This window comes from Chroicocephalus ridibundus, chromosome Z (genome assembly GCF_963924245.1).
Source record: "Chroicocephalus ridibundus chromosome Z, bChrRid1.1, whole genome shotgun sequence".
Classification (NCBI taxonomy): Eukaryota; Metazoa; Chordata; class Aves; order Charadriiformes; family Laridae; genus Chroicocephalus; species Chroicocephalus ridibundus.
The window spans coordinates 3,613,284-3,635,322 of NC_086316.1; the positions used below are offsets into that span (position 1 = coordinate 3,613,284).

Here is a 22,039-nt window from a genome sequence, read left to right on the forward strand (position 1 = left end):
GATTCAACCGCAGATTAGTGATTAGGACTGAGACTGAGACAATAAAATAACCCAACCCAGCAGTCAGGACCATCAAGGTATGAGAAGGGAGTGATACCAAGCCCACGTGCACACACAAACACACAAAAGAAGACTGTTATATGAAATCTACGGGTAACTTGCTCTTTTGTGAGAAAATCTTACCATGATACATAAATAAGTTTAAGCAGGATCGAAATTGATCAGGAGTCAAAATACGAAAAAATATGGAAAGTTTTTAGCCTTGGATTAATAAAAGCATCATATGTAAAGAAATTCAGGCAATGACGATGAATCTGTCCACTGAGTTGAGCCTCCCTCAGCTTTAAACAATTTGTAAATTTTAAATGGTCTTGTAAATTATAAATGGTCTAAACACATTTCAGAGAGTAAAGTAATTTTGAAAGGATTTGGAAAACATATTGCATGGATTCAGGATACTAAGAGACAGCAGAGGAGGCATGAATGACCCCGTTTCAGATTTTCAGCACTATCCAAGGAAGAAAAGGACAGAGTTTTATTTCAAAGGTTTTATCTGAATATTCTCTGATTAAAGCAGGAAATGCTCAGGCACCTTGGGCTAGTGTGCAGAAACTCTTCTGAGTTTGCAAACTCAGCCCTGTGGTCTAGAGCTCATCCACATCCTTCTGCGTGAATCACCAGCTGCAACGGGAATTCACGGTGAACTGCCTGACAGCTGAGCTGCAACAGCAGTGCCTACTGAGAAGCCACTCCATTGGCATCCAGCGTGGAACATTCCAGTACAAGGAATAGAATCACAGAACCATAGAATCATTTAGGTAGGAAAAGACCCTTGGGATCACTGAGTCCAACCATCAACTCCACTCTACAAAGGTCTCCCTTACACCATATCCCTCAACACCACATCTAAACGACTCTTAAACACATCCAGGGATGGTGACTCCACCGCCTCCCTGGGCAGCCTATTCCAGTGTCTGACCACTCTTTCTGGGAAGAATTTTTCCCTTATGTCCAGCCTAAACCTCCCCTGCTGCAGCTTGAAGCCATTCCCTCTTGTTCTATCGCTAATTACTTGTGAGAAGAGACCAGCACCAACCTCTCTACAATGGCCTTTCAAGTAGTTGTAGAGAGCGATGAGGTCTCCCCTCAGCCTCCTCTTCCTCAAACTAAACCCTCCCAGCTCCTTCAATCGCTCCTCATCAGATTTATTCTCCAGGCCCTTCACCAGCTTCGTTGCCCTCCTCTGCACTCGCTCCAGCACCTCGAGATCTCTCTCGTGTTGAGGTGCCCAGAACTGGACACAATACTCCAGGGGTGGCCTCACCAGTGCTGAGTACAGGGGGACAATCACCTCCCTCCTCCTGCTGGTCACACTATTTCTAATACAAGCCAGGAGGCCATTGGCCCTCTTGGCCACCTGGCATAAACCTGCATCCCTGAGGGAGAAATTGTGGAGTTGGTGGAAATAGGAGGCAATTCTATCAAGACTCCACAGACCAGAAAAAAAACCCAAAAATCCAGTTTCTAGGAAAGATTTGGTTTTTTACAGGCGTCTTATAAAAGCCTTATAAGAGGCTCTCGTATCTCTAGAGCAATAATTTGTCTTTGAAAACTCTCTCTGCCTTCTGCCACAAATTTCTGCATTTCTCTTGCTCTGCAATAGTCAGATTCTCTCCTTTCTTTTATATATAATAGCTGAAGCAGACGAAGAGGTCAAGAAGGGATGAACAACAAATTGACATTTAGAAATGAGGATCCAATCCACGCTCTCTCCAAAGAGAACAACAGAAGTCTGCAAATGAAGGGCCGGGTCAGGGCTTATATGCCAATTTTTACTGAACAGGTTCTTTGCTTTCTTTTTTAAGAAGTGAAGCTGTTACAAAGCACCTAAGTAGTATGAGGGACGAAAAGGCCAAATGACAAACTATGCAATAATTATTAATTTTTAAAAGCATTGCAGGATAAACACAAATAGTATGAGAGATCTCAGAAAAAAGAAAAGTAATAATATGGACTTACTATTAGTGTAATGTTTTTTGCCTTAGGATCTATTTCTGTTTCACCTTTCATAAGGCTCAGTCTAATAATGAAGATCTCCTGAACTTCAACATCTTCATGAGGATAGATTTGCAGATTAATAGCTCTCAGACCTCCTTCTCCTTCTCCAAAATAGAACGATCCATTCACAGGGTCACCAATGTCACTATTCAGGGGAGATAAAACCTCTTCTGAATTGGGTCCCAAGATGTCCCAATTAATCTGTGGAAGATACCAGTTTCAGCTTTAGAGAGGTGATGTTATATTATAATAGCCTCCCACTGGGAGAAACGTCAGAGTACCACAAATGACATAGAAATTCTTGTATCTGGTAGCGAGCTATGTTTAAATCTTTGCTGTTCATACAGAAAAAAAATTTCTCGTAATTAACTCTATACATACAGAATATATAGAATCCTTCGGAAAAATAAACATGACAAGTTACAAATGAAAATTCTGCAGTGTCAGTTAGCCACAATGCCAGTCTGTGAAATTCTAGATATCACTAATAGAAAATAAGAGAAACTGAGATTTCTTTAGCACATAATGGGAAGGACACAGGCCTCTTTCTATTTCTCTCCCTTTCGCGATTTGTTTTGCGAAGCTCCCCAAATGAGTACTCATGACCAAAACCATTCCCTGTGAAGTGTGATATCAAGGCAGAAAATGACAAATATTTTTTTAAGAGTCTGCAATAGAAGTTTTTGATCCCTTAAATGATGATTCATACTTTTTCAGTGTGATTAAAAGCTAGAATCTTTTCAAAATTTCCCACAAATTAGATTGCTTTTGAGGAGTCATATTCAGCACTTTAAAATTACTATTTTGGCCACTTTAATTGCTTTCCAGTTTTCTCAAATGGCTTCTAGAAAAAGTCAAAGAGCAAGGCAATTTCTACTTGGGGAGAGGAGGAACTGATGGCCTTTACTGCCAATCTTCCAGTCACTTGCCAAGGCTGTTAAAGGTCTACCTTGGTTCATATTTATACCTTCACTTTGTCAATGGTTTGTACAGAGTTAAAAAAAAAAAATCTAGAAAACTCATAATAAACAATTTACTGAAAAAAGTTTCAACAGCGTTAGGAAGTAATTCAATTTAATTAAATTAATTTACTGGTGATGCATCAAATTAACCATATTTTCGACGTTAGGATTAGGAGCTAGTTTGAAACAAAGTACACAAGACCCTAATAAAAGAAAGAAAGCAGGAGGAGAAAGAGAAGATTAAAAGAATAACAACATTTTCTTTTATACGGCAACACGATGCAATTCATGTTTAATAAAATGCCACAATTATCCTATTAGAAATCAGTCACAGAGAAGCTCTTGAAGGAAAAGGCAGGAGCTTTTTCACCTAGTCACCAGAAAGCATTCAGCCTTTGATAGCCAGGGCCCACCTGTGTCTCCCCTAACAATCTTCCAGTCCTTTCCAGCAACAGGGACACTGCCAGGGGTGCATCAGGATTGGGAAGAATAATTCGACTTTGGTTGAGAAATCGGACGATGCCCTGGGGGGAGTCACTTTTAGCAATAGTGACCTGGCTCACTAGGTGGAGCCCAAGGACTGCTCCACCAGTGGCTCCTGTCAGCTGGATTTCAAATTGCTCTGCAAATTCACTGCATGGGAAAAGAAAAAGAGATTCTGAGATACCCGAGAAAAAAAAATAATTAAAACTGTACTTAGTAGTTCCATCATGAATCCAACCGGGTTTGTTTTAAAGGTGTACAGAAGTCAGCTCTGAAAGCATACAGTAGAACATTGTTCCCATTTGCAAAGAATGGTGATACCTGAAATAAAAATAATGTTCTATTTTCTATTCATGTTAAATTAAAAAAAAAAAATAAATAGGCAAAATAATTTATTATTCACAGCAATACTAGTAACACCCAATATTTCCGGTAATCTAATGAAAAAAAACGTATTTATTTTGCATAAAAATGATAACAAATTATGAAACTTCAATGATATAATCTTTTTTCCCTTTTAAATTTAAGTGATTTTTCAGCACTGTAGAAATTTGCTTTTCAATTTCAATTCTACATGCAGGTATGCTGCACATGCTAAAAAAGGATTTATCAGAAGCAAATTAGTAAATAAACATCTGAAGAATTGATTACCTTTCTTCATCGTCTATAATAGAGATATAAATAAAACTCTGGTTCTGGCCATGATAAAAAACGACAGAATTATTATGGATGATATAGTCAACACCATCGGGAAGTGCAGAAATACTTCGAGAAAGAAAATCAGCAGTTACATAGCCGTAAGTTCCACGCCTTCTCACAACAGGAATCATGATTAATCCGGCATCCTCCTCCACTGCAAGAAGAATTGAGACGTTATCACAGATATTTTATTTCAAAAATCTATGCCCTACCCACAGAAATATCTTCTAAACCACACTGAAAACTTAAGGTGAACTTACCCTGTAGAAGGATATACTGTGGGTCAAATTCTATGACGCCTTCTGCATTGTCACTTTTTGCTATAGTGACTCGCACTGTGGAGGTATTTCCTATTATTGGAGGCTGATCCACCTGTAGACCATTTTCTTTTATGGTAAAATCAAATCCACTTGCAAGAACATAAAAAGGAAAATTATATACAAAATTCTTGTGAAAGCATTAAGATGTATGTATGACAGTTTGTCAATTACTATAAATGCTTTTGTTTTCTGACAGTCATCACTGAACACTTTGGTCATACTTTTTCAAACTATATATATGCAAAAATAGTAGTTTATTCATAGAAATCTGTATCTTTCATTTTTTTCTTTATAATTTTATCTTGTTATTTGAATTTCATGAACTTGACAACTTGAATGTTATGTATGGACTTTTAACTTCAATAAATCTTAATCAGCAAAATCTTTATACTAATGCACAAAGGGTTCCCTGTACTTCCAATTTCTATTATGATTACCATTATAGCTGTCTTAGGCAATTTTAGAATAAAACAGTTGAAAACCAGTGGTGACTTTATGCAGATAGATCAGATTCCAAATACAGCTTATTCTTCTGCTTTTGATCAATCAACTGGGAATTTTATCTTTACCTTCCTTGGAGTTCCGCTTTGGTAATCATCACTGAAAAGTCTTCAGGACCTTCAGGAAAGTCATCATCATGAATTTCAACCAAAACCATTTTACTCTCCTCATGTGGCTCAAACAACAATTCCCTTACTGTGGGAGTGAAATCAATTCCCTCCTCTGCAGTCCCATTTATTATCTGAAAGCAAAGACGCACTTTGCCATAGGATCCCCTGGAACGCACAACAGTGATGTTAACCTGAGGGAAAGAGGACACTTTCTTTAAGAAACGGCTTTGTTTTACTGTTACAGTTGCCTTTAAGAGACTCTTCTAAAGGCATCTTTTCAACGGTTCTGTCAGGTGACAACAATTTGCTTTAGTCAGTACAGAGTACGCGTAACCTAGCAGATGGCCTTCTTTCTCAGAGAATTAAAAAACTTCAAAAGCCTCAGCCAGCCATTCTGGAGAATGTGCTATGATAAATGTAGAGTAAATCTTTGATTTCCTTTTTTCTAAAGTGAAGTATAAATCTAGCAACAAGATTGATATCTGTCCACATTTTACATAGAAAGGAATTTTAATCTAATACCCATTTTTCTTCTTCTGTTGTTTGCAACAGTTCCCGTGAAAATGTAAACTCTCCATATGGAAAATCACTGGCGGCCATGGTAATATTTGCTGTGCTGCTAGACTCATTTATGAGTCCCCCATCACTGATTCCAGTTAGCTGAAACTGGTAGTAGTACTTCTCCTCAGGACGGTTGTCATCTACAGCCTGGGGAGAAGAAATAACGAAAGCTAAAAGGATTTAGACCATTTCCAGGGAGAGAGGTATAACTAATTTCTAACCAAGATACTGACTAAATAAAAGGAAATACTTGGAATAGCTGCTGGTGTAATGTCTCTCACATACCTGTATTAGAACAATTGCTGCAGACTGTCTGTCTCGCATTGTCAAGGTCCCCGATGTCTCAGTGAACTCCGTGTGATGAGGAGGTGTTATGTTCCAATATATCGTGATCTCACCGAAAATCCCTGGTCCACGTACCAGGCTGCAGGTAAGAACGCAAACACGGATTTTATTTTCTACAGATATTAATATCCAATCCAGAGACAGACAGCGTATCATATTGTTGTGGACGAAACAAATGTCACCAGCACCGTGAAGCTTGAGTTTCAATGTACTAAGTCACTATTAAGATCTTTACAACTCTCTCTTCAGAGCAATAACATTTCTGCAGTTCTGTTTTATTTTTCCCTGGGCTGGGAGGCATCTTGAGCTGTATTTATTTACTGAGATGTCTTTAAAGTTTCTTTGCATGTATAGCGCAAAGGTGGGAGCTAAAAACTGAGCTGTCTTGGTTCCATTCTGCTTTTCCGCTGACAGATACGCAAAGCAGAAGGGAAATGGGACGTAAGGCTAATGGCCAAAGGCAACTTGGTTTTTAAGGCAGAAGGACACTAGAATACTATTATGACGTTGCTTGAGAAATGTTCTGTCTGCCACTTGTCCAAAAACCTAGACCCTAATCCTACTCATGGGATCAGTCTTGGTGAACTAAGTCAGGCAAAATTGTGTCTATACCTAACATCGTGATCTACAACTGCTGCTGCACAAAGCATCACTTTGTATTTTGGGCTTCTCAGGGCAGCATGAGAGGCTGTGTGAGCACCTCTCCTATGAGGACAGGCTGAGAGAGCTGGGGTTGTTCAGCCTGGAGAAGAGAAGGCTCCGGGGAGACTTTATTACAGCCTTTCAATGCTTAAAAGGGGCTTATAAGAAAGACAGGGACAAAGGTTTTAGCAGGACCTGTTGTGATGGGACGAGGGGTAACAGCTTTAAACTAGAAGAGGGTAGACTTAAACTAGATATAAGGAAGAAATTTTTTAAAATAAGGGTGGTGAGACACTGGCCCAGGTTGCCCAGAGAGGTGGTACATGCCCCATCCCAGGTCAGGTTGGATGGGGCTCTGAGCAACCTGATCTAGTTGAAGATGTTCCTCACCATAGCAGGGGGTTGGACTAGATGGCCTTTAAAGGTCCCTTCCAACCCAACACATTCTATGATTCTATGATTCTATTTCCCGGTTCAACAACGGCAAGTGTTGTAATCCTTTGTTCTAATATTCCTAGAAGGTACGGTAACATCTTTATTTCTTCATCCTGTTTTCAGTTTACTGAATCCAGTAAAATAATTGCATCTTCTTTCAACTGAAAACCCAGTTCCCACTTTGGTCACGCTAGCCATCACAGAAATATACTGAAACACAGTTCAGGCACCAGTCCTGAACTGAATCCTGAAAAGCACAAAGCACTTTCAAATGTCATCAATACCCTTCCCCACTTCCTCTGATTAGCATCCTCTTTCCTTTAACGCATCAATGTTGCCAATAATTTGAAGACTGAGAGGAATACCTGGAGTTCCCCAGTAACACTGAAAAGACACATACATAGTATATTCCACCCTTCTTTAAAAACAAGCATTTAATTTTAAAAGTAGTTCTGAGTTTACGAGTGATAATGAAAAGCAGCACTCAAGAAATTCTTGCAAAGTGTGGAGTCCCATAACTTTTGAAACTGAGCTGTTGTCTTCCCTTTGGAAAAATGAGTGACGTACCCACCTAATAAGAGCAGTTCCATTATAATTTCCTGAAGGTTCTCCAATCAGAACGTGTTTGGATGAATGGGCTATCCCAACCACCCCAGAAGCTCCTTCATCGCCCACAATAATGATGGTTGCCACACCTATGAAGAGAACAAAGCTTCTCACAGTAAATGAAAACTGACTAATGAGCTAACTTTCGTAAATTTTGTGACATGAGTGGTTAACTGCCAGCTTCCCAAAGAGCCCATGGAATGCCCATCCTTGCAGATATTTGGAATTTGAGTGGACAAGGCATTCAGCAACCTGATCTAATTGTGAAGTTTCCTCTTCGTTGAGCAGGGTTTTCAACTAGACGACCCTCCTGGATGATCCCTTGCAAATGAAATTATTCTGTGATTCTGGCAGGTCTGAACCTGGTTTTGGACTTTGCTTCTTTTTGTTAAAGAGTTCTTTAGGGACAATGTTAACTATCTGAACACAAAAGTCTACCAACAATTAATTTCCAACGAACAATTATGACCTAAAATTCTCTTTGATTTCTTCAGACAAGGAAACAACTTAGGGGAAAAGACTGACAGTTGAAACTGCCACCAACTAGCTGCACACAAAACATACAAGCACTGCAGACTAAAATAGGATGAACAGATTTACTAAAATTCTCATATGAAATGTCTCAAACTAGAGTGTAGTGAATTAATTCCTTACCATTTACAGGGGATATCTCTGCCTCACCAGCAGAGACTAGCTGAATGGTAAATGTTTCATTCCCCTCCAGCAAACCATCTTGTATCGCATGTAAAACAATCAGCTTCTGGGATTCAGTCTGCATCACGTAAAGACGAGAAGATATATATATACACATGTACACACACAAAGTGAAACTAAACAAAATACAGTATTATAAAATCGGGGTTTTTTCTTTAACAAATGAAGTGTTAAGCATGCATATGCTTGATATATTCTGTAACATTTTTTAAATACAACATTTCTGACCTGGCTGAGATGTTTTCTCATAGATGAATAAATAGTAAAAATTGTCTCTCAAACATTGTGTGACACAATACCCTGCATATTTTCAACTGAATAATGAATAAAATTACTTTGAAATTGTATTCACATAGATGTTTTTAACTTAATACAAAATCTTTTCCATCAGAAAGTGCATATTGAATAGAATACATATATTATAAGGATTAAAATTTAGATTAGCTCTATTAGTTCATAGCAAATTTCTGCCTAATTCACACTTTTGTCAGTGGGCAGTACCAAATGCTTAAAATCAGAAGAAGGTAGGTACACACTGTATAACTTAAGCACACCATACATATATACTTGAATTCTTACATGTATGCATATATGAGAACTTCAGGAAGAAAAAACAATGTCCAGGCCTATCAGTAGAGAAAGGACAGCAAAACTACAGCAAAGCTTTGCCAAATACTGGTGATCTTACCAAAAAAGCTATTTTCCAGCTGATTAAAAGAAATAATTGGTATGCCTATTTATTTAGTGCAAAATAGTCTTTTGCAGACAGAATGGATTATGCTTTATGTTAAAACACTTTTCTTCATTAAATATTTTGAGTAGACTGTAAAAGACCAATATTAAGATAACAGCAATAGCTTGACAATATCCAATGTTTCAGCTCCTACTTCAGAGTTTTAACCTGCCATGAAATACAAATCAAATAAAACTGTCCAGTTTAAAAGTCACTAGGGTGTTTTATTATTTAGTTTTTTAAATCTGCAAATTTTGAGCATTCACTTATCCTTCTCAGCCTTTCAATATCAATTTTCTCTTTCAGTTGTCTGGTACTGAAATGGCACAAAAAGTTTCTGTGGTCATTCTTCACATTCAGTACATCTTTGTTCCTCTTTCTTAATTTTAAACTCAGATTTGAAGAGCATCTTCCTGATGATTACATTATGCTGCCTTAAAAAAAGCATGTCAGCTTTCCTTTTCTGTTTGAAAGAACACTGCATTCCACTATCTCCACCAGTTCATAACGGCCTTTTCCTAGTGTTATAGTACTTGGTAACCCCCTATTTTTCCAAACACATAACAACCACCATGCAAATACACATAAGAAAAAGAAAGTATTTATAAATCCAATAGTAAATAATTTATTGCAATATCAGAAATACCTCATTGAAGTGAAGGGTACCATTCAGAGGGGTCAGGTCATATCTAGCCGCTTCCTCGAGAATCCACAACACTTTGACGGCTCCTCGTCCTCCTTGACTTCGACGGACAGTGAGCAATACAACTGCAGCAGAGTCATCAGGTGCCTGAGGTTCCTTCACTGTTACCTGATGAAGAAAGAGGAGGATGAAGAGAGGGAGGCTGTAGCAAAAGGCATCGATACTGACTTGAGACAAACAAAACAAAAAACATTGTCAATGACAACGTAAAATAAGGAAAAGAGTGAAAATCTACAGGAAGGTAACAGATGTAAGGAATGTGTTGAATTGTGCTAGTAAAGATTAGTCACTCGTGCTATTTTTGTATGCCCTATGATTCAAAACTATTACAGACAATGAGTCACAAGCAGGCACAGCACCAGCAAAATGGAGAGAAGAATAATCATTCACTGACAAGAACTAAGATGAGATACGTTTCATCATTTCTTTCCAAACTTTACTTTCAGTAATACAGATTATTATAAAACCATTTCAATATTCAACAGACTACCAAAAATCCTACCTGGGGTGTCCTGGTTTGTCAGTATACTGAATTAAATTGATTCAGCCATGCAGAAATCTACATCTGTGCAGCAGCACTTTCATTGTTATCACCATCCTACACAGCCAGATGAAGACAAGCACTAATAAGCCTTTCCGTGAAGTCATGTCTTCCACTGCAATGAAGGCTTACCAAAGCCGGCCATGTGTTAGTGACACAAACCCACCCTCCAGCTTTTGCAGAAAAGAGTGCAATCCAAATCAAACTCACGTTCTTTTCTTCAAACCCAAATACTCCAACAGGGGAATCGTTTGGTGGAATAGCGACAGTTACGAGGGTGTCATCCCCAAGTCTGGCACCGCCTGTTACCCTCACCAGGGCAATCTTGAATATCTCAAGGAATTCAACTTCACTGTCATCTATGATTGTAATTTCTATTTCTCCTGTAGCCTGCAGAAATTGGTAAAAAAAAAAAAAAAAAAAAAAAAAAAAAAAAAGAGCAACAAAGTTTCATTTATAATATTCTGTTGAAAAAATCTGAAATTTAAAATAGGTAAATTTTATCTAATAATAGATAAACACACATTGTTCAGTTGTGCTTATTTTTTGTCATACTTGTATATTTATATTAAGGTAAAAAAATTTCAAGAGTGGTTTTTAAGTTCGTCAGTGTAGATTTTGTATGTTAAAACCAGCACACTGCTCTGCTTCAGTACTCAGTAGAAAGTGCAGGTAGATAACATTGTACTTTAGCCAAAATTCTGCTCAAAAAGTGCATCCTTCTACTTGCCAAAGACCAGTTCTGCTCATGTGAAATCAAAGCCCCTTGTAGATGCTAAGTATTGTCAAGGGCAGTATGAAATTCAAAGCAATATGTAAAACACAGCTAAGGAAACATACAGGCTTATACTGAGAATTTATAGAGAAGATAAGTTTTGTTACAAATTTTAAGTGTAACAGGCTTTATTATTATATACATTATATATTTATTATACATAATATTATTATATATAATGTATATTATGTATATTGTATTTATTAGAAATTATTTCTTCGCTTTTGGAGGTACCAAAGGCACAGAACCATATTTGGTCGATGCTTATGATCATTCTGCTTCTCCATGTTAAGGAACTGAAGTCAGGAGCATCATTCACATACTTAAGGCCATAAATAAAATGTTTTCAATGAAAAGATGCAAATTCTGATGGAAGAAAAGGTGAGAAACTCTTAAGCTGGTAACGCAGAGACGGTTAAACTTTCAGCAAGCGCATACCTGCCCATCTGCAAATGTAAGGTTTCCAAATGATGGTGTGAAGTCCTCAAAGGTAGCCGTTGAATGAATGGCTTCCCAATACAGAGTTGCTGACCCAAACCTCCCAGCCTGACGAACAACTGGAAGTTTCAGTATATTCTGTGGTGGCGGTACCTCATAACCGGTAACAGCTCCAGTCACGTCCTGTAAATTTAACAAGACACTGCTGAGGGTCACTGCAACTTTTTCTTTTTTTTTTTCCATATCGACTTGCAGGTAAAAATAAATAAAAAAATACATAATCACTTCTAAATTGGTCTGAAATTAGCATTGACCTTGCTCTGAGCAAAGGGTTAGATGAACTCCTGAGGTCCCTTTCAGGACACCGGTTTTAGCAATTCCAGCTCCCCAGTAAATCTCATAAATTAATTGTGAGGAACGTTTTAAGAAGGAATTGTTTGTCTGGTATCTGGCCTTTTTATCCAGAACAATTTAGTGTCACAAAACCTACTAGAACACTACCAAAACTGGTCTGAAAACACAGACTCTCCTGCTGGAATGCTACTTTAAGTATTTTTCATTCAGATTTACTTACCTTTGTAACATTGAAGCTAAATACTCCTCTGGCATCATCATTTTCTTCAATTGTTATTTCAGCTATTTCTAACCCAAGCCTCTTCACGCTTGGCTGACCTCCAGTGGGTGAATCGACCAGTTGCACATCGGTGATATTGATTATAAATCCTTCCTGTAGTTCTGGAACGTTGTCCTGCAAAAATATTCTTAAATATAACTTTTTTAATAAAGCAGTGTAAGTTATAACACGTGCAGGCAGCAGACGAGTTGTAGGTTGATTACTGTTCAAAAATTCTCAGCTCTTGGGACCATAGAACCAATCCCTTGCTTCACGCCCCATGGAAGATGAAAAAGGCCACCTTTGCTGAGCTTTAGAAACTGAAGTTGGCAGTTAGATTCCAGATCTGTGAGAACGGTGGAAAGCATTGCTGGCCGTCACTTGTTTCTCCTATCTATAAGAAAGGTGGCTAGATTTCAGAAACTAAGCCAGAACTTGAAAAGCAATACCTCCATTCTGAATATATTTAAAGAATATACATACTTTTGTTGGAAACATAACATTTCCTGAACTACAGAACAAATCTGTTAAAAGGCATGTAAAGTAAAATAAATCTGTAAAAACCTGCCACAAGTTGAAAAACCAGCAAGCACCTAAGACATATATATTTTTTTCCTTTGTCATTATTATACATTAATTTTGTGACTACAACAACAACAAAAAAAAGATTTTGATTTATTCTTAGCGGCAAGGACTTGAATTCTTTTGAAAGAGATGGCTGCGATTCTTACTAATATACATGCGACGAGGCACGAATCCCACCGTAACCATTTCTAGAATGCTAAATCCTACTTCTGGTATAGAAATGGTACAACTCTCCCTTTCCTTAAAAGACATTATAAGCTGAAGTTGCGGTCAGACTACTCACAGGCAAAATAGTGACTACGACAGAAGTTATCGTTGCGTTCTCTGCCATAACGATTGTCTTCTTTTCCAGGATATAATCCTCATTCTCTGTGGCTTGGTTGGAGGGGGGCAGTCCAAAGTTAGGCGCGGTGCTCAGATGAACCACAATCTCTCCAACAAAGCCTTGCTCCCGAACAATTTGTAAAGTCAGAGTAGTCGAATTCACTCGCCCTATGACAAGGAGGGGAAGAAAATCAAGACACGATTGTTTTAACCCTTGCCCTGCTTGATTTCGAGCTCACCTAATGGCACTGGAGCTGCTTGCTAGAGCCCACTTCAATTCTGCTTAGCAACACAACAATACTTGGGTCATTCAACGGCTCGGGCAAATGAGCACATACAAGTGTTGTGAACACGCACAAACAGTGTGTACATGTGGAAAGCATTTTAGAACTGCATCTAGAGGAAGAATAAAATACGGAATATTTACTGTTTTAAATGTTTGCTACAGAAAGTGTTACTTCAACATTGCCGGTTTTGCTCAGTTTTCCTTCAAAACTCCCATCTCCCTGCATTGCCTGGCCTTTACATGCCTCGGAGATCACTATTGGTTCCAATGAAGAAAGCGGCACTGGAGGCAGTCACTCTGGCTGTAAATTTTACATTTCCTTAACTCAAATGTTGGAGAAAATGAGATACACTTGTATCAGTCAGGCTCGGATCCCTTTTGGGAAAGCCGATTTGCAATTTTTTCCAATAAAACACGAAATACAGCCTTTGTCCAAAAGTGCTGAGTTTATGATTGAAGAAATAGATAAAAAGCAAGAGGCTTTGTATTTCAGACTAGTTTCTATTACTTTAATTATTTTACTAGATTTACTTAGATTACTTTAACTAGATGCTACTTTACAGTTAGCACCTGTACAGAATTCAGTAAAAATAAAACACCTAAAGATTGGAAAAGAAACTGTGCAACAAACGAAACCTAAGAATATGCCTTGAATCCTAACTTCAAAGTATAAAAGTTTATAATGTGTGTGTATGTGTATGTAAGAAACCAACAGAATCCCTTTGCAATACTTTCAGGTGCTAAGAAAGGGACACTACTGTTCCATTTTAAAATAGAAATGGTGAGGAGGCTTTATCTGCAATAATATTCTGATGGGAAATGTATTTTTCACAAGTTGTATTTGTTAATATGGACAGAATATTAAATTGCCAGGAAATTTCAGTTGGGTTTTGAAGTACGCATAGCCCATCAGGCAGCTGCTGGAAAACCAGCGGGTTCCGCCAACGCCAGAGCAATCAGCTCCCTCGGAGCCTGGTCCAGCAGGGAGGGCAGCAGCCAGGGCTCCGCGCATCCCTCCTCCGGACAACTGCCTGGCAGACCCTGTGCCATTTCACTTGGTGCCTGGAAGGAAAACTGACATAACCCACCCAAACACGCAGATGGCAAGCAGAAAAACCCCGATTCCGTTTTCTTGAGATGGAACTCACTCTTGCTTCCTCCCTTCCCCTACCCCACAGAACAGAAAGCTTCCCTTTTTGACCCACTGCACAAGGAAAAGTCTTTCTTTGTAGATGATTTTAAACAATACATTAATCCCATTAAATGGGCAAGTTCGGCTTTTTATCTAAATGGAAGTATTTTATGTATTAGTCATGTGCAACACAAGAAACCAAGATTTTAATAACTTACCCCCTAAACAAAAATTACTGGATAATGTTGATATATGCAATGTGAAATACAGCATAAAATGTATGTAACGAAATAGCAGAGTTACATTTTTTAAAGGACATTTCTGCTAAAAATTTTTAATAGAAAAATGCTGATATCTATAAATAATATATACAATGGATTATATATTATATAATCTATTTTATATATTGAATATATATTTTCTAATTATGACATAATTATGTCATATAATAGATTATATTGTATTGTATATCTATTATATAATTATAATATATAATTATATAATAGATAATTGTATATCTATTATATAATTATAATATATAATTATATAATAGATATATTGTATTGTATATCTATTATCTATTATATAATTATAATATTATATTATAATTATATAATAGATATATAATATACTATTATTGTGCGACAGCATTATTTTATATATAATATATAACATTATAATTATATAATATATAATAGATTATATTGTATTGTATATCTATTATGTATTATATAATGATAATATATAATTATATTATATATTTTAATTATATAATAGATATATAATATACTATTATTGTACAATAATATTATTTTATAGATAATATATAACAATATTATAAATATTAGAATAGATTATTTTATATATAAAACCAATCTTATAGCTTCAACAATGACAATTCCCCAAAACCATATATTTTTTCCTAAGAATCAACAAACAGACTTACCTTCTGGCTCTGTGACTTGAACAAAGAGAGACTCCATATGCCACCCAATCACACCATGTGGAGAGTCACTGGGTAAAATGGTGAGTACAGCTCTTGCCCTTTTGGGATCGATGACAGCTCCTTTTGTGGTATCCGGAACACCCACAGTGGTAACGTGGGTGAGCGTGATTTCCACGGTCTCTGAAAGCTCTGCAATGCTGTCCGCGAGGATTGTCAGGGTGATCGTGGACAGGGCCTGACCTTCTGAAAATGTAACCTAAAGTTTTAGAGGGAAGGGAAAAAAAAGTCAAACAACTCATTGCTGTTACACTGTTTTAGTCCATAAAACTCTATCAAATTAAAAATATTTACATATGTACGCACACACACATGTATATATACATACACACATATATATATATGTCATAAAACCATAGAATACCAGAAGGGTAGCTCAAGGTCCAACCTTTCTTGGCAAAAGCACGCCTAGACAAGATGGCCCAGCACCCTGCCCAGCTGAATCTAAAGTGTCCAATGTTGAGGAATCCACCCCTTCCCTGGGGAGATTATTCCAATGGCTGATGATTCTCAGTGTGAAAAATCTTCCTCTTGCGTCCAATCGGAATCTCCCCAGGAGTAACTTGTACCCATTACCCCTAGTCTTTTCCTTCTAAAAAGGGCATCTCCAGCTTCTTTGTGCCACCCTTTATATACTGGAACCTAGTGATAAGGTCTCCCCTAGGCCTTCTTTTCTCAAGGCTGAAGAAATCCAATTCACTCAGCCTTCCCTCATATGACAGGCTTCCCAGTCCTTTGATCATCTTGGTGGCCCTTCTGAGGACCCTCTCCAGCCTGTCCACATCACTTTTGCGTAGTAGGAACCAAAACTGAACACAGTGTTCCAGGTGTGGCCTGACAAGTGCTGAGTGGGATAATGACTTCTTTGTCTCTGCTGCTGATGCCCTTGTTGGTGCAACCCAGCATCCCGTTGGCTTTCTTTGCCGCAGCAGCACACTCTTCACTCGTCTTGAGCTTGTTGTCCACTAGGACACCCAGGTCCCTTTCCACAGAGCTGCTCCCCAGTCGGGTAGATCCCAGGCTGTGCTGCACTCCTGCATTATGTTTTCCCAGGTGCAAGAGCTTACAGTTGTCCTGGTTGAACTTCATAAGGTTCTTGTTAGTCCACTCTTCCGGCCTGTCCAGGTCTTCCTGCGGGGTGGATCTCCCTTCCAAAGTGTCCACTTCTCCACTCAGTTTGGTGCCATCAGCAAACGCTTGATCCCATCATACAGATCACTTATGAAGATATTAAACAGTGTTGGTCCCAATATCGATCCCTGGGGACCCCACTTGCAACAGGTTGCCAGTTTGAAAAAGAGCTATTGACCACCACCCTCTGGGTGTGGTGTGTCAGCCAGTTCCCCACCCACTGCATAGACCACTTCTTGGGACCATAACACATCATTTCTCTAGGAGAAAGCTGTGGAGGACTGTACTTAAAGCCTTGGAGAAATACAAGTAGACAATGTCCACCGCTTGCCCCAACTGCGCAGGTTACTGAGCACGTAGTTGCAAGCGATCAGGTTTTTCAAGCGCGATTTGCCTTTGGTGAATCCGTGCTGGCTTTTCCCAATCACGTGCTTCATTTGACTTGTGATAGCCCCCAGGAGGACTCATTTCATAACTTTCCCAAGGGACTGAAGTAAGACTGATGGGACTATAATTTCCTGGATCCTCCTATAAGGCCTTCTTGTTGACAGGGCACCTCTTTCTGACAGCTACACTCCAACTTCAGGCAAAACAGCTCAGTTGTTTCAAAGTGATCATGTATCTTCATTATCACAGAATCACACAATGGTTGAGGTTGGAAAGCACCTCTGGAGATCACCTAGTCCAACTGCCACTGCTAAGAACAGGTTCAACCAAGCAGGCTGTTCAGGGCCATGCCCAGCCAGATTTTGAATATCTCCAAGGACAGAGACTTCACAACCTCTCTGGGTAACCGGAACCTTACAGAGAAGTTTTTTTCCTCACATTTAAATGGAATTTCCTGTATTGTGCCCATTGCAGGCACAGGACACAGCCGAGATGTATCTGACTCCATCATCTTTACGCTTGACCCCCTGCATTTATATGCAATTTTAAGATCCTCCCTGAGCCTCCTCCAGTGTGTCAGATGCTCCAACCCCTTCATGGCCCTTTGGTGGACTCACTCCAGTATGCCCATGTCTCTCGTACTGGGGAGCACAGAACCAGACCCAGCACTCAAGATGGGTCTTACCAGCGCTGAGTACGGGGGAAGGATCCCGTCCCTCGACCTGCTGGCAATGCTCTGCCTCAGACCAGCATGCACAAATAGCTGGTTCACGTTCAACTTACTGTCTTTCATTACATACTTTTCAAATTATCCAAAATTACCTGTCTTCACTGAAGTTTGGTTACTACCTGCCTAATTGACTAAAGATTAAGACCCTCTCAATGATGTTAAAAAAAGGAAGAATCAGTAAACCACTGACAAGTCAGGATCCTTTCTTCTACAATGTACTGGGTTGGAGTTAACTGGCTGGCCTAGAGTTAACTAACTTTCCCCACAGCAGCCCGTATAGTGGTGTGCTTTGCATTTGTGGCTGAAATGGTTTTAATAACACAGGAACATTTTGGCTATTGCTGAGCAGTGCTCTCACAGCATCACAAACAACTGGGGTTGGGCAAGAGGTTGGAAGGGGAAACACCCAGGATAGCTGACCCAAACTCACCAAAGGGATATTCCATAGCACAGAATATCATGCTCAGCAATAAATGCTGAGGGTAAGGAGGCAGGGAGAACACACACATAGATGACCATTTGTGGTTATGGCATTTGTCTTCTGACGCAATTGCTACATGTACCGAGGATCTGCTTCCTGGGAAGTGACTGGACATCTGTCTGCTGATGGGACATACCGAATAAATTCCACTTTTTGCTTTGCTCCCATGTGTGGCTTTTTCTTTTCTCATTAAATTTCCTTTATCTCAATCTTTCCCACCTCATTTTCTCCCCTTCTCCTGCTAAGGAGGGGGAGTAAGAGAGCAAATGCGCGAGGGTTTGGTAGACAGTCAAGGTCAACTCGCCGCATATAAATACGTCAAAAAAAATGATGAATATACAATATCTATATAAATCACTGCTAACTAAAGAAATGTCTAGTCAACAGCTTCGTTCAGATAAAACTTTTTTTCAGATAAACTTCCCCCCCCCCCCAGATAAAATGATTGAGAAATGCTTTGTCTATCTATATTCTTCTTATTTTAAAACTCAAGGGGCCGGCCACTAGATTAGGTCTCTCTCAACAAAGAAAACGTGTCTATAAACAATTAGGCTGCACCTACAATGAAGGATAAACAGAATTTTCCAGTGATAGTTTTACTTTACCTTTCTGTCTCTTCCTGCCTGTAAATGTCTGCAGGGAAATCATGTAGCATCCATCTGAAATGCTCAAGGAGTACTTTAATAATTTCAGTGTGATTGGTTTAGCATCCTTGATTTCACCTCTGTTAATCAGACCTATTATTTCCATATGTAAAGTTTATTTCTACAGTCTTTTGGCCCCTTCTTACCTCAGCTGTGGCTTGTGCTACATCCCTACAGCCTCAAAGCCCATAGGGCTCTGTGTCTTCTACAGATGGCCACCAGGTGGAGGCCCTTGACTTAAAGAACCTACCGTCTGTCAGTCCTAAGGCATACCAAGAGCTTTGGCTAGCTGGAAGCACTGGATTTTAACACGGCTGGAATCCAAACCGTTTCAGAAACAGAGAAAACTGGGACTTGTGGTGTCCTCCTGGGCCACTGAAGCTCTCAGTTGTATTCAGAAGGTCAGGATGAAGAGCAAACTCTCCCAGATTCTCACTACACAAACGGTTTGACACAGTATCTGGATCTCACAGAGGGAAGAAAGGACGATCGGAACGGGATACTACAGATACACGTTTCTAGTGCTGGGACAGCACTGCGGGATCTGGTTCTAGAAGAGCAGGAATGATGCTGCTGGATCATGTACCAGACAGACGTGCAAACTGCCAGAATCACAGGAAAGGACCAGGAAGCAGTAAGCCCACAGAAAACTGGGGCAATCTCACAATCTCATATCTCCTTAGCACATCTGCACCTATTGCCTCAGACAACATAGTCGGTGCTTCCCTAATATCAGTGATGTTATTACACACCATTCCTGAAGCTGGAAAGACATCACTTATGCTCCCATTAGCGATCCACTCTACTGTAACTCGTCCATATGTTCCTATTAAACGTTCAATATTCAAGGTGATTAAGCTGTCCTGTTCCATTTCTTCAACTTGCTTAAACAAAGAACTCTGAAAAACATAAAGCAGCAGAACCATAACATTATTTTCTTATAAAGAAAAGTTTCTTTACGGATCTGGGTATTCCGTGGGGGCCAGTGACATTCTGCAACAATAAATTAGTCTACTATTAGGTAGCTAAATACGTGTTCATTGATTAAATTTACGTGTCCTAATTTTCAGAGGTACCCAATACTCCCAGGCTGCATGGATGTAAGAATTTAAAATGTCAGCCTCTTTATCCTAAAGCAAAAAACCCAATGTTTTTTGTTTGGGTATTTTGTTGTTTGTTTTTTTTCTAGTATGGTATTTTATGTCCAAATCATACGAAACAGATAACAAACAAGTGGACCTTCAAGAGTGAAGTATTTTTACTGCTGTTACTTTACTCAAGTCCACACAAGTCCAGATGCAACATATCATTTCAGTAATGACTCTTCTGTGTTTTGTATCTTCAGTACGCCTTCACTACATACCTGGCTAGATAACTTCTACAGTGTTTGAAGATTTAAGAATTAACCACTTCAAATAATATCTTCAGTCTAACTTTTTTCCAAAGAAATTTTTTTTTTTCTGGCAGACTGGCTTATCTTGTGACATAACCCAATTAGTATCTTTTTCAGAGGAAAAGGATCTACAGATTTCGTTACCTAATTCCCTTGATTAACCAGCCAGTAGCCTAGATGATATGATGATATATATATATATATATATATATATATATATATCTGTGATGATATATATATATATATATATATATATATATATATATATATCTGTGATGATATGATACACGCCATCTGAAAACCGAATTTTTAGGCTGTTGCAAAACCAAACTGACAAACTAATCTGTTTATCTAAAGGTAGGGGGATTATAAAAACCTCACAATAGGGACAGACTATGGAGCTGATCTTCTACCACCGTGTGTTCCATATAATCACACAGCAATGCTAAATGGATGTTAAAAATCTTCTAACTCAGTTTGCTACAAGACTTTAGAAAAACAATCCTTTCACATGCTCCAGTTTACAGTTTTAGTACGTTTGTGTTCTGTTATTCAGAAATTATATATACATATTTTAATGATTTACCTTAGAAGTTTTACCTGAGCAAATGCAATGACTCCATAGGCATTGTCATTGGAAGGAATAATTATGTTAACAAAACCATGAACACCAATCTCTGCACCTCCCTTAGGGTTTTTCAACCACACTTTGAAGCATTCTTCCTCCTCTGGGATCATGTCATCCAGAATATTGACTGCTATCACAGCTTCCATGTCCCCAGGCTCAAATATCAATTCACCTGAACTAGCATAAAAACACACACATCAAATAATTATAAACTGAGGAGAGCTGATTAATGAACTTTGAAAGCACTGCTGTAAATTTAACATGCATTTTTGGAGCTGGAATTATGGATTATATTCCTGAGGAAGTAATTGAGGTTTAAAGGTTGTAGGGTTTGTATGGGTTTTTTTTAATTACAATAGATCATAGAGTAACTGAAATTCATTATGAAAGTAATTTAATTTATCCCAAATAAAATCTTTAAAAAAAATCAAGTCATAATTGCAAGTCCTTTCTTGCCACGTTGTAAAGCCGGTTGTGAGGCTGTTTGACTTCAGGTTATCTTAAACCTACCTGTGAAAAATTCTCTTTAGTGTTAATAAGCACACCACACAAAGAAGAATATAATGCTCTCCACTGTAACAAAAACAATGTCACAGAAAAAGAAGTGCAAGAGCTGGGAGAAAGTTATATGAAACAAAAAAGCCTTACCTAGGTATAAAGTCTGACTGGTTGGAGATTGTGGTCAGCTCATAAATCTGGGATCTGGACTCTACGGACAGAGCAATCAAGCTCTTGCTGGAGTTCAGAGACCTCGCAGTAGCTGAAGTGATATGATGCGCATATGGGGCTTCCAGCATTGGAGAGAACTGGTTCCCTTCCGAGTTCCAAGAATACAGCACCGTTGTGTCCTTACCAGATAGGAGGATGTGAACTACATTGAGCAAGGAATACAAAAAGGAAATAGTCAGTGATGTATTTTAAAGTTCTCCTTGTAATGCCAGAAATGCCCTTGGTATCACAACGATTTTAGTAACTTTTGAAATCTGATAAATAATAAGAAAAAATGAGCACATATATTTCTGCAATTCCAGCATTATAAACTAGGATTTGAACAAATATTGTCATTTAAGTCTTAC

The 22,039-nt window shown here is 38.6% G+C and overlaps 1 protein-coding gene across 1 annotated transcript in view; it reads right to left on the reverse strand.

The window, feature by feature from the left end:
• The window catches only part of ADGRV1 (adhesion G protein-coupled receptor V1), a 290,661-nt gene that overhangs the window by 182,349 nt on the left and 86,273 nt on the right, over positions 1-22,039 (reverse strand). The window contains exons 52-69 of the mRNA XM_063320199.1: positions 21,612-21,834; positions 20,936-21,140; positions 19,695-19,841; positions 15,513-15,768; positions 13,108-13,316; positions 12,201-12,374; positions 11,627-11,809; positions 10,624-10,803; positions 9,816-9,980; positions 8,377-8,494; positions 7,688-7,811; positions 5,980-6,118; positions 5,656-5,841; positions 5,092-5,324; positions 4,463-4,611; positions 4,155-4,356; positions 3,434-3,653; positions 2,020-2,259 (exon numbers count right to left, since the gene is read on the reverse strand). Coding sequence (XP_063176269.1) covers positions 2,020-2,259; positions 3,434-3,653; positions 4,155-4,356; positions 4,463-4,611; positions 5,092-5,324; positions 5,656-5,841; positions 5,980-6,118; positions 7,688-7,811; positions 8,377-8,494; positions 9,816-9,980; positions 10,624-10,803; positions 11,627-11,809; positions 12,201-12,374; positions 13,108-13,316; positions 15,513-15,768; positions 19,695-19,841; positions 20,936-21,140; positions 21,612-21,834 — 3,353 coding nt within the window. The remainder of the gene's footprint in view (positions 1-2,019; positions 2,260-3,433; positions 3,654-4,154; positions 4,357-4,462; positions 4,612-5,091; positions 5,325-5,655; positions 5,842-5,979; positions 6,119-7,687; positions 7,812-8,376; positions 8,495-9,815; positions 9,981-10,623; positions 10,804-11,626; positions 11,810-12,200; positions 12,375-13,107; positions 13,317-15,512; positions 15,769-19,694; positions 19,842-20,935; positions 21,141-21,611; positions 21,835-22,039) is intronic.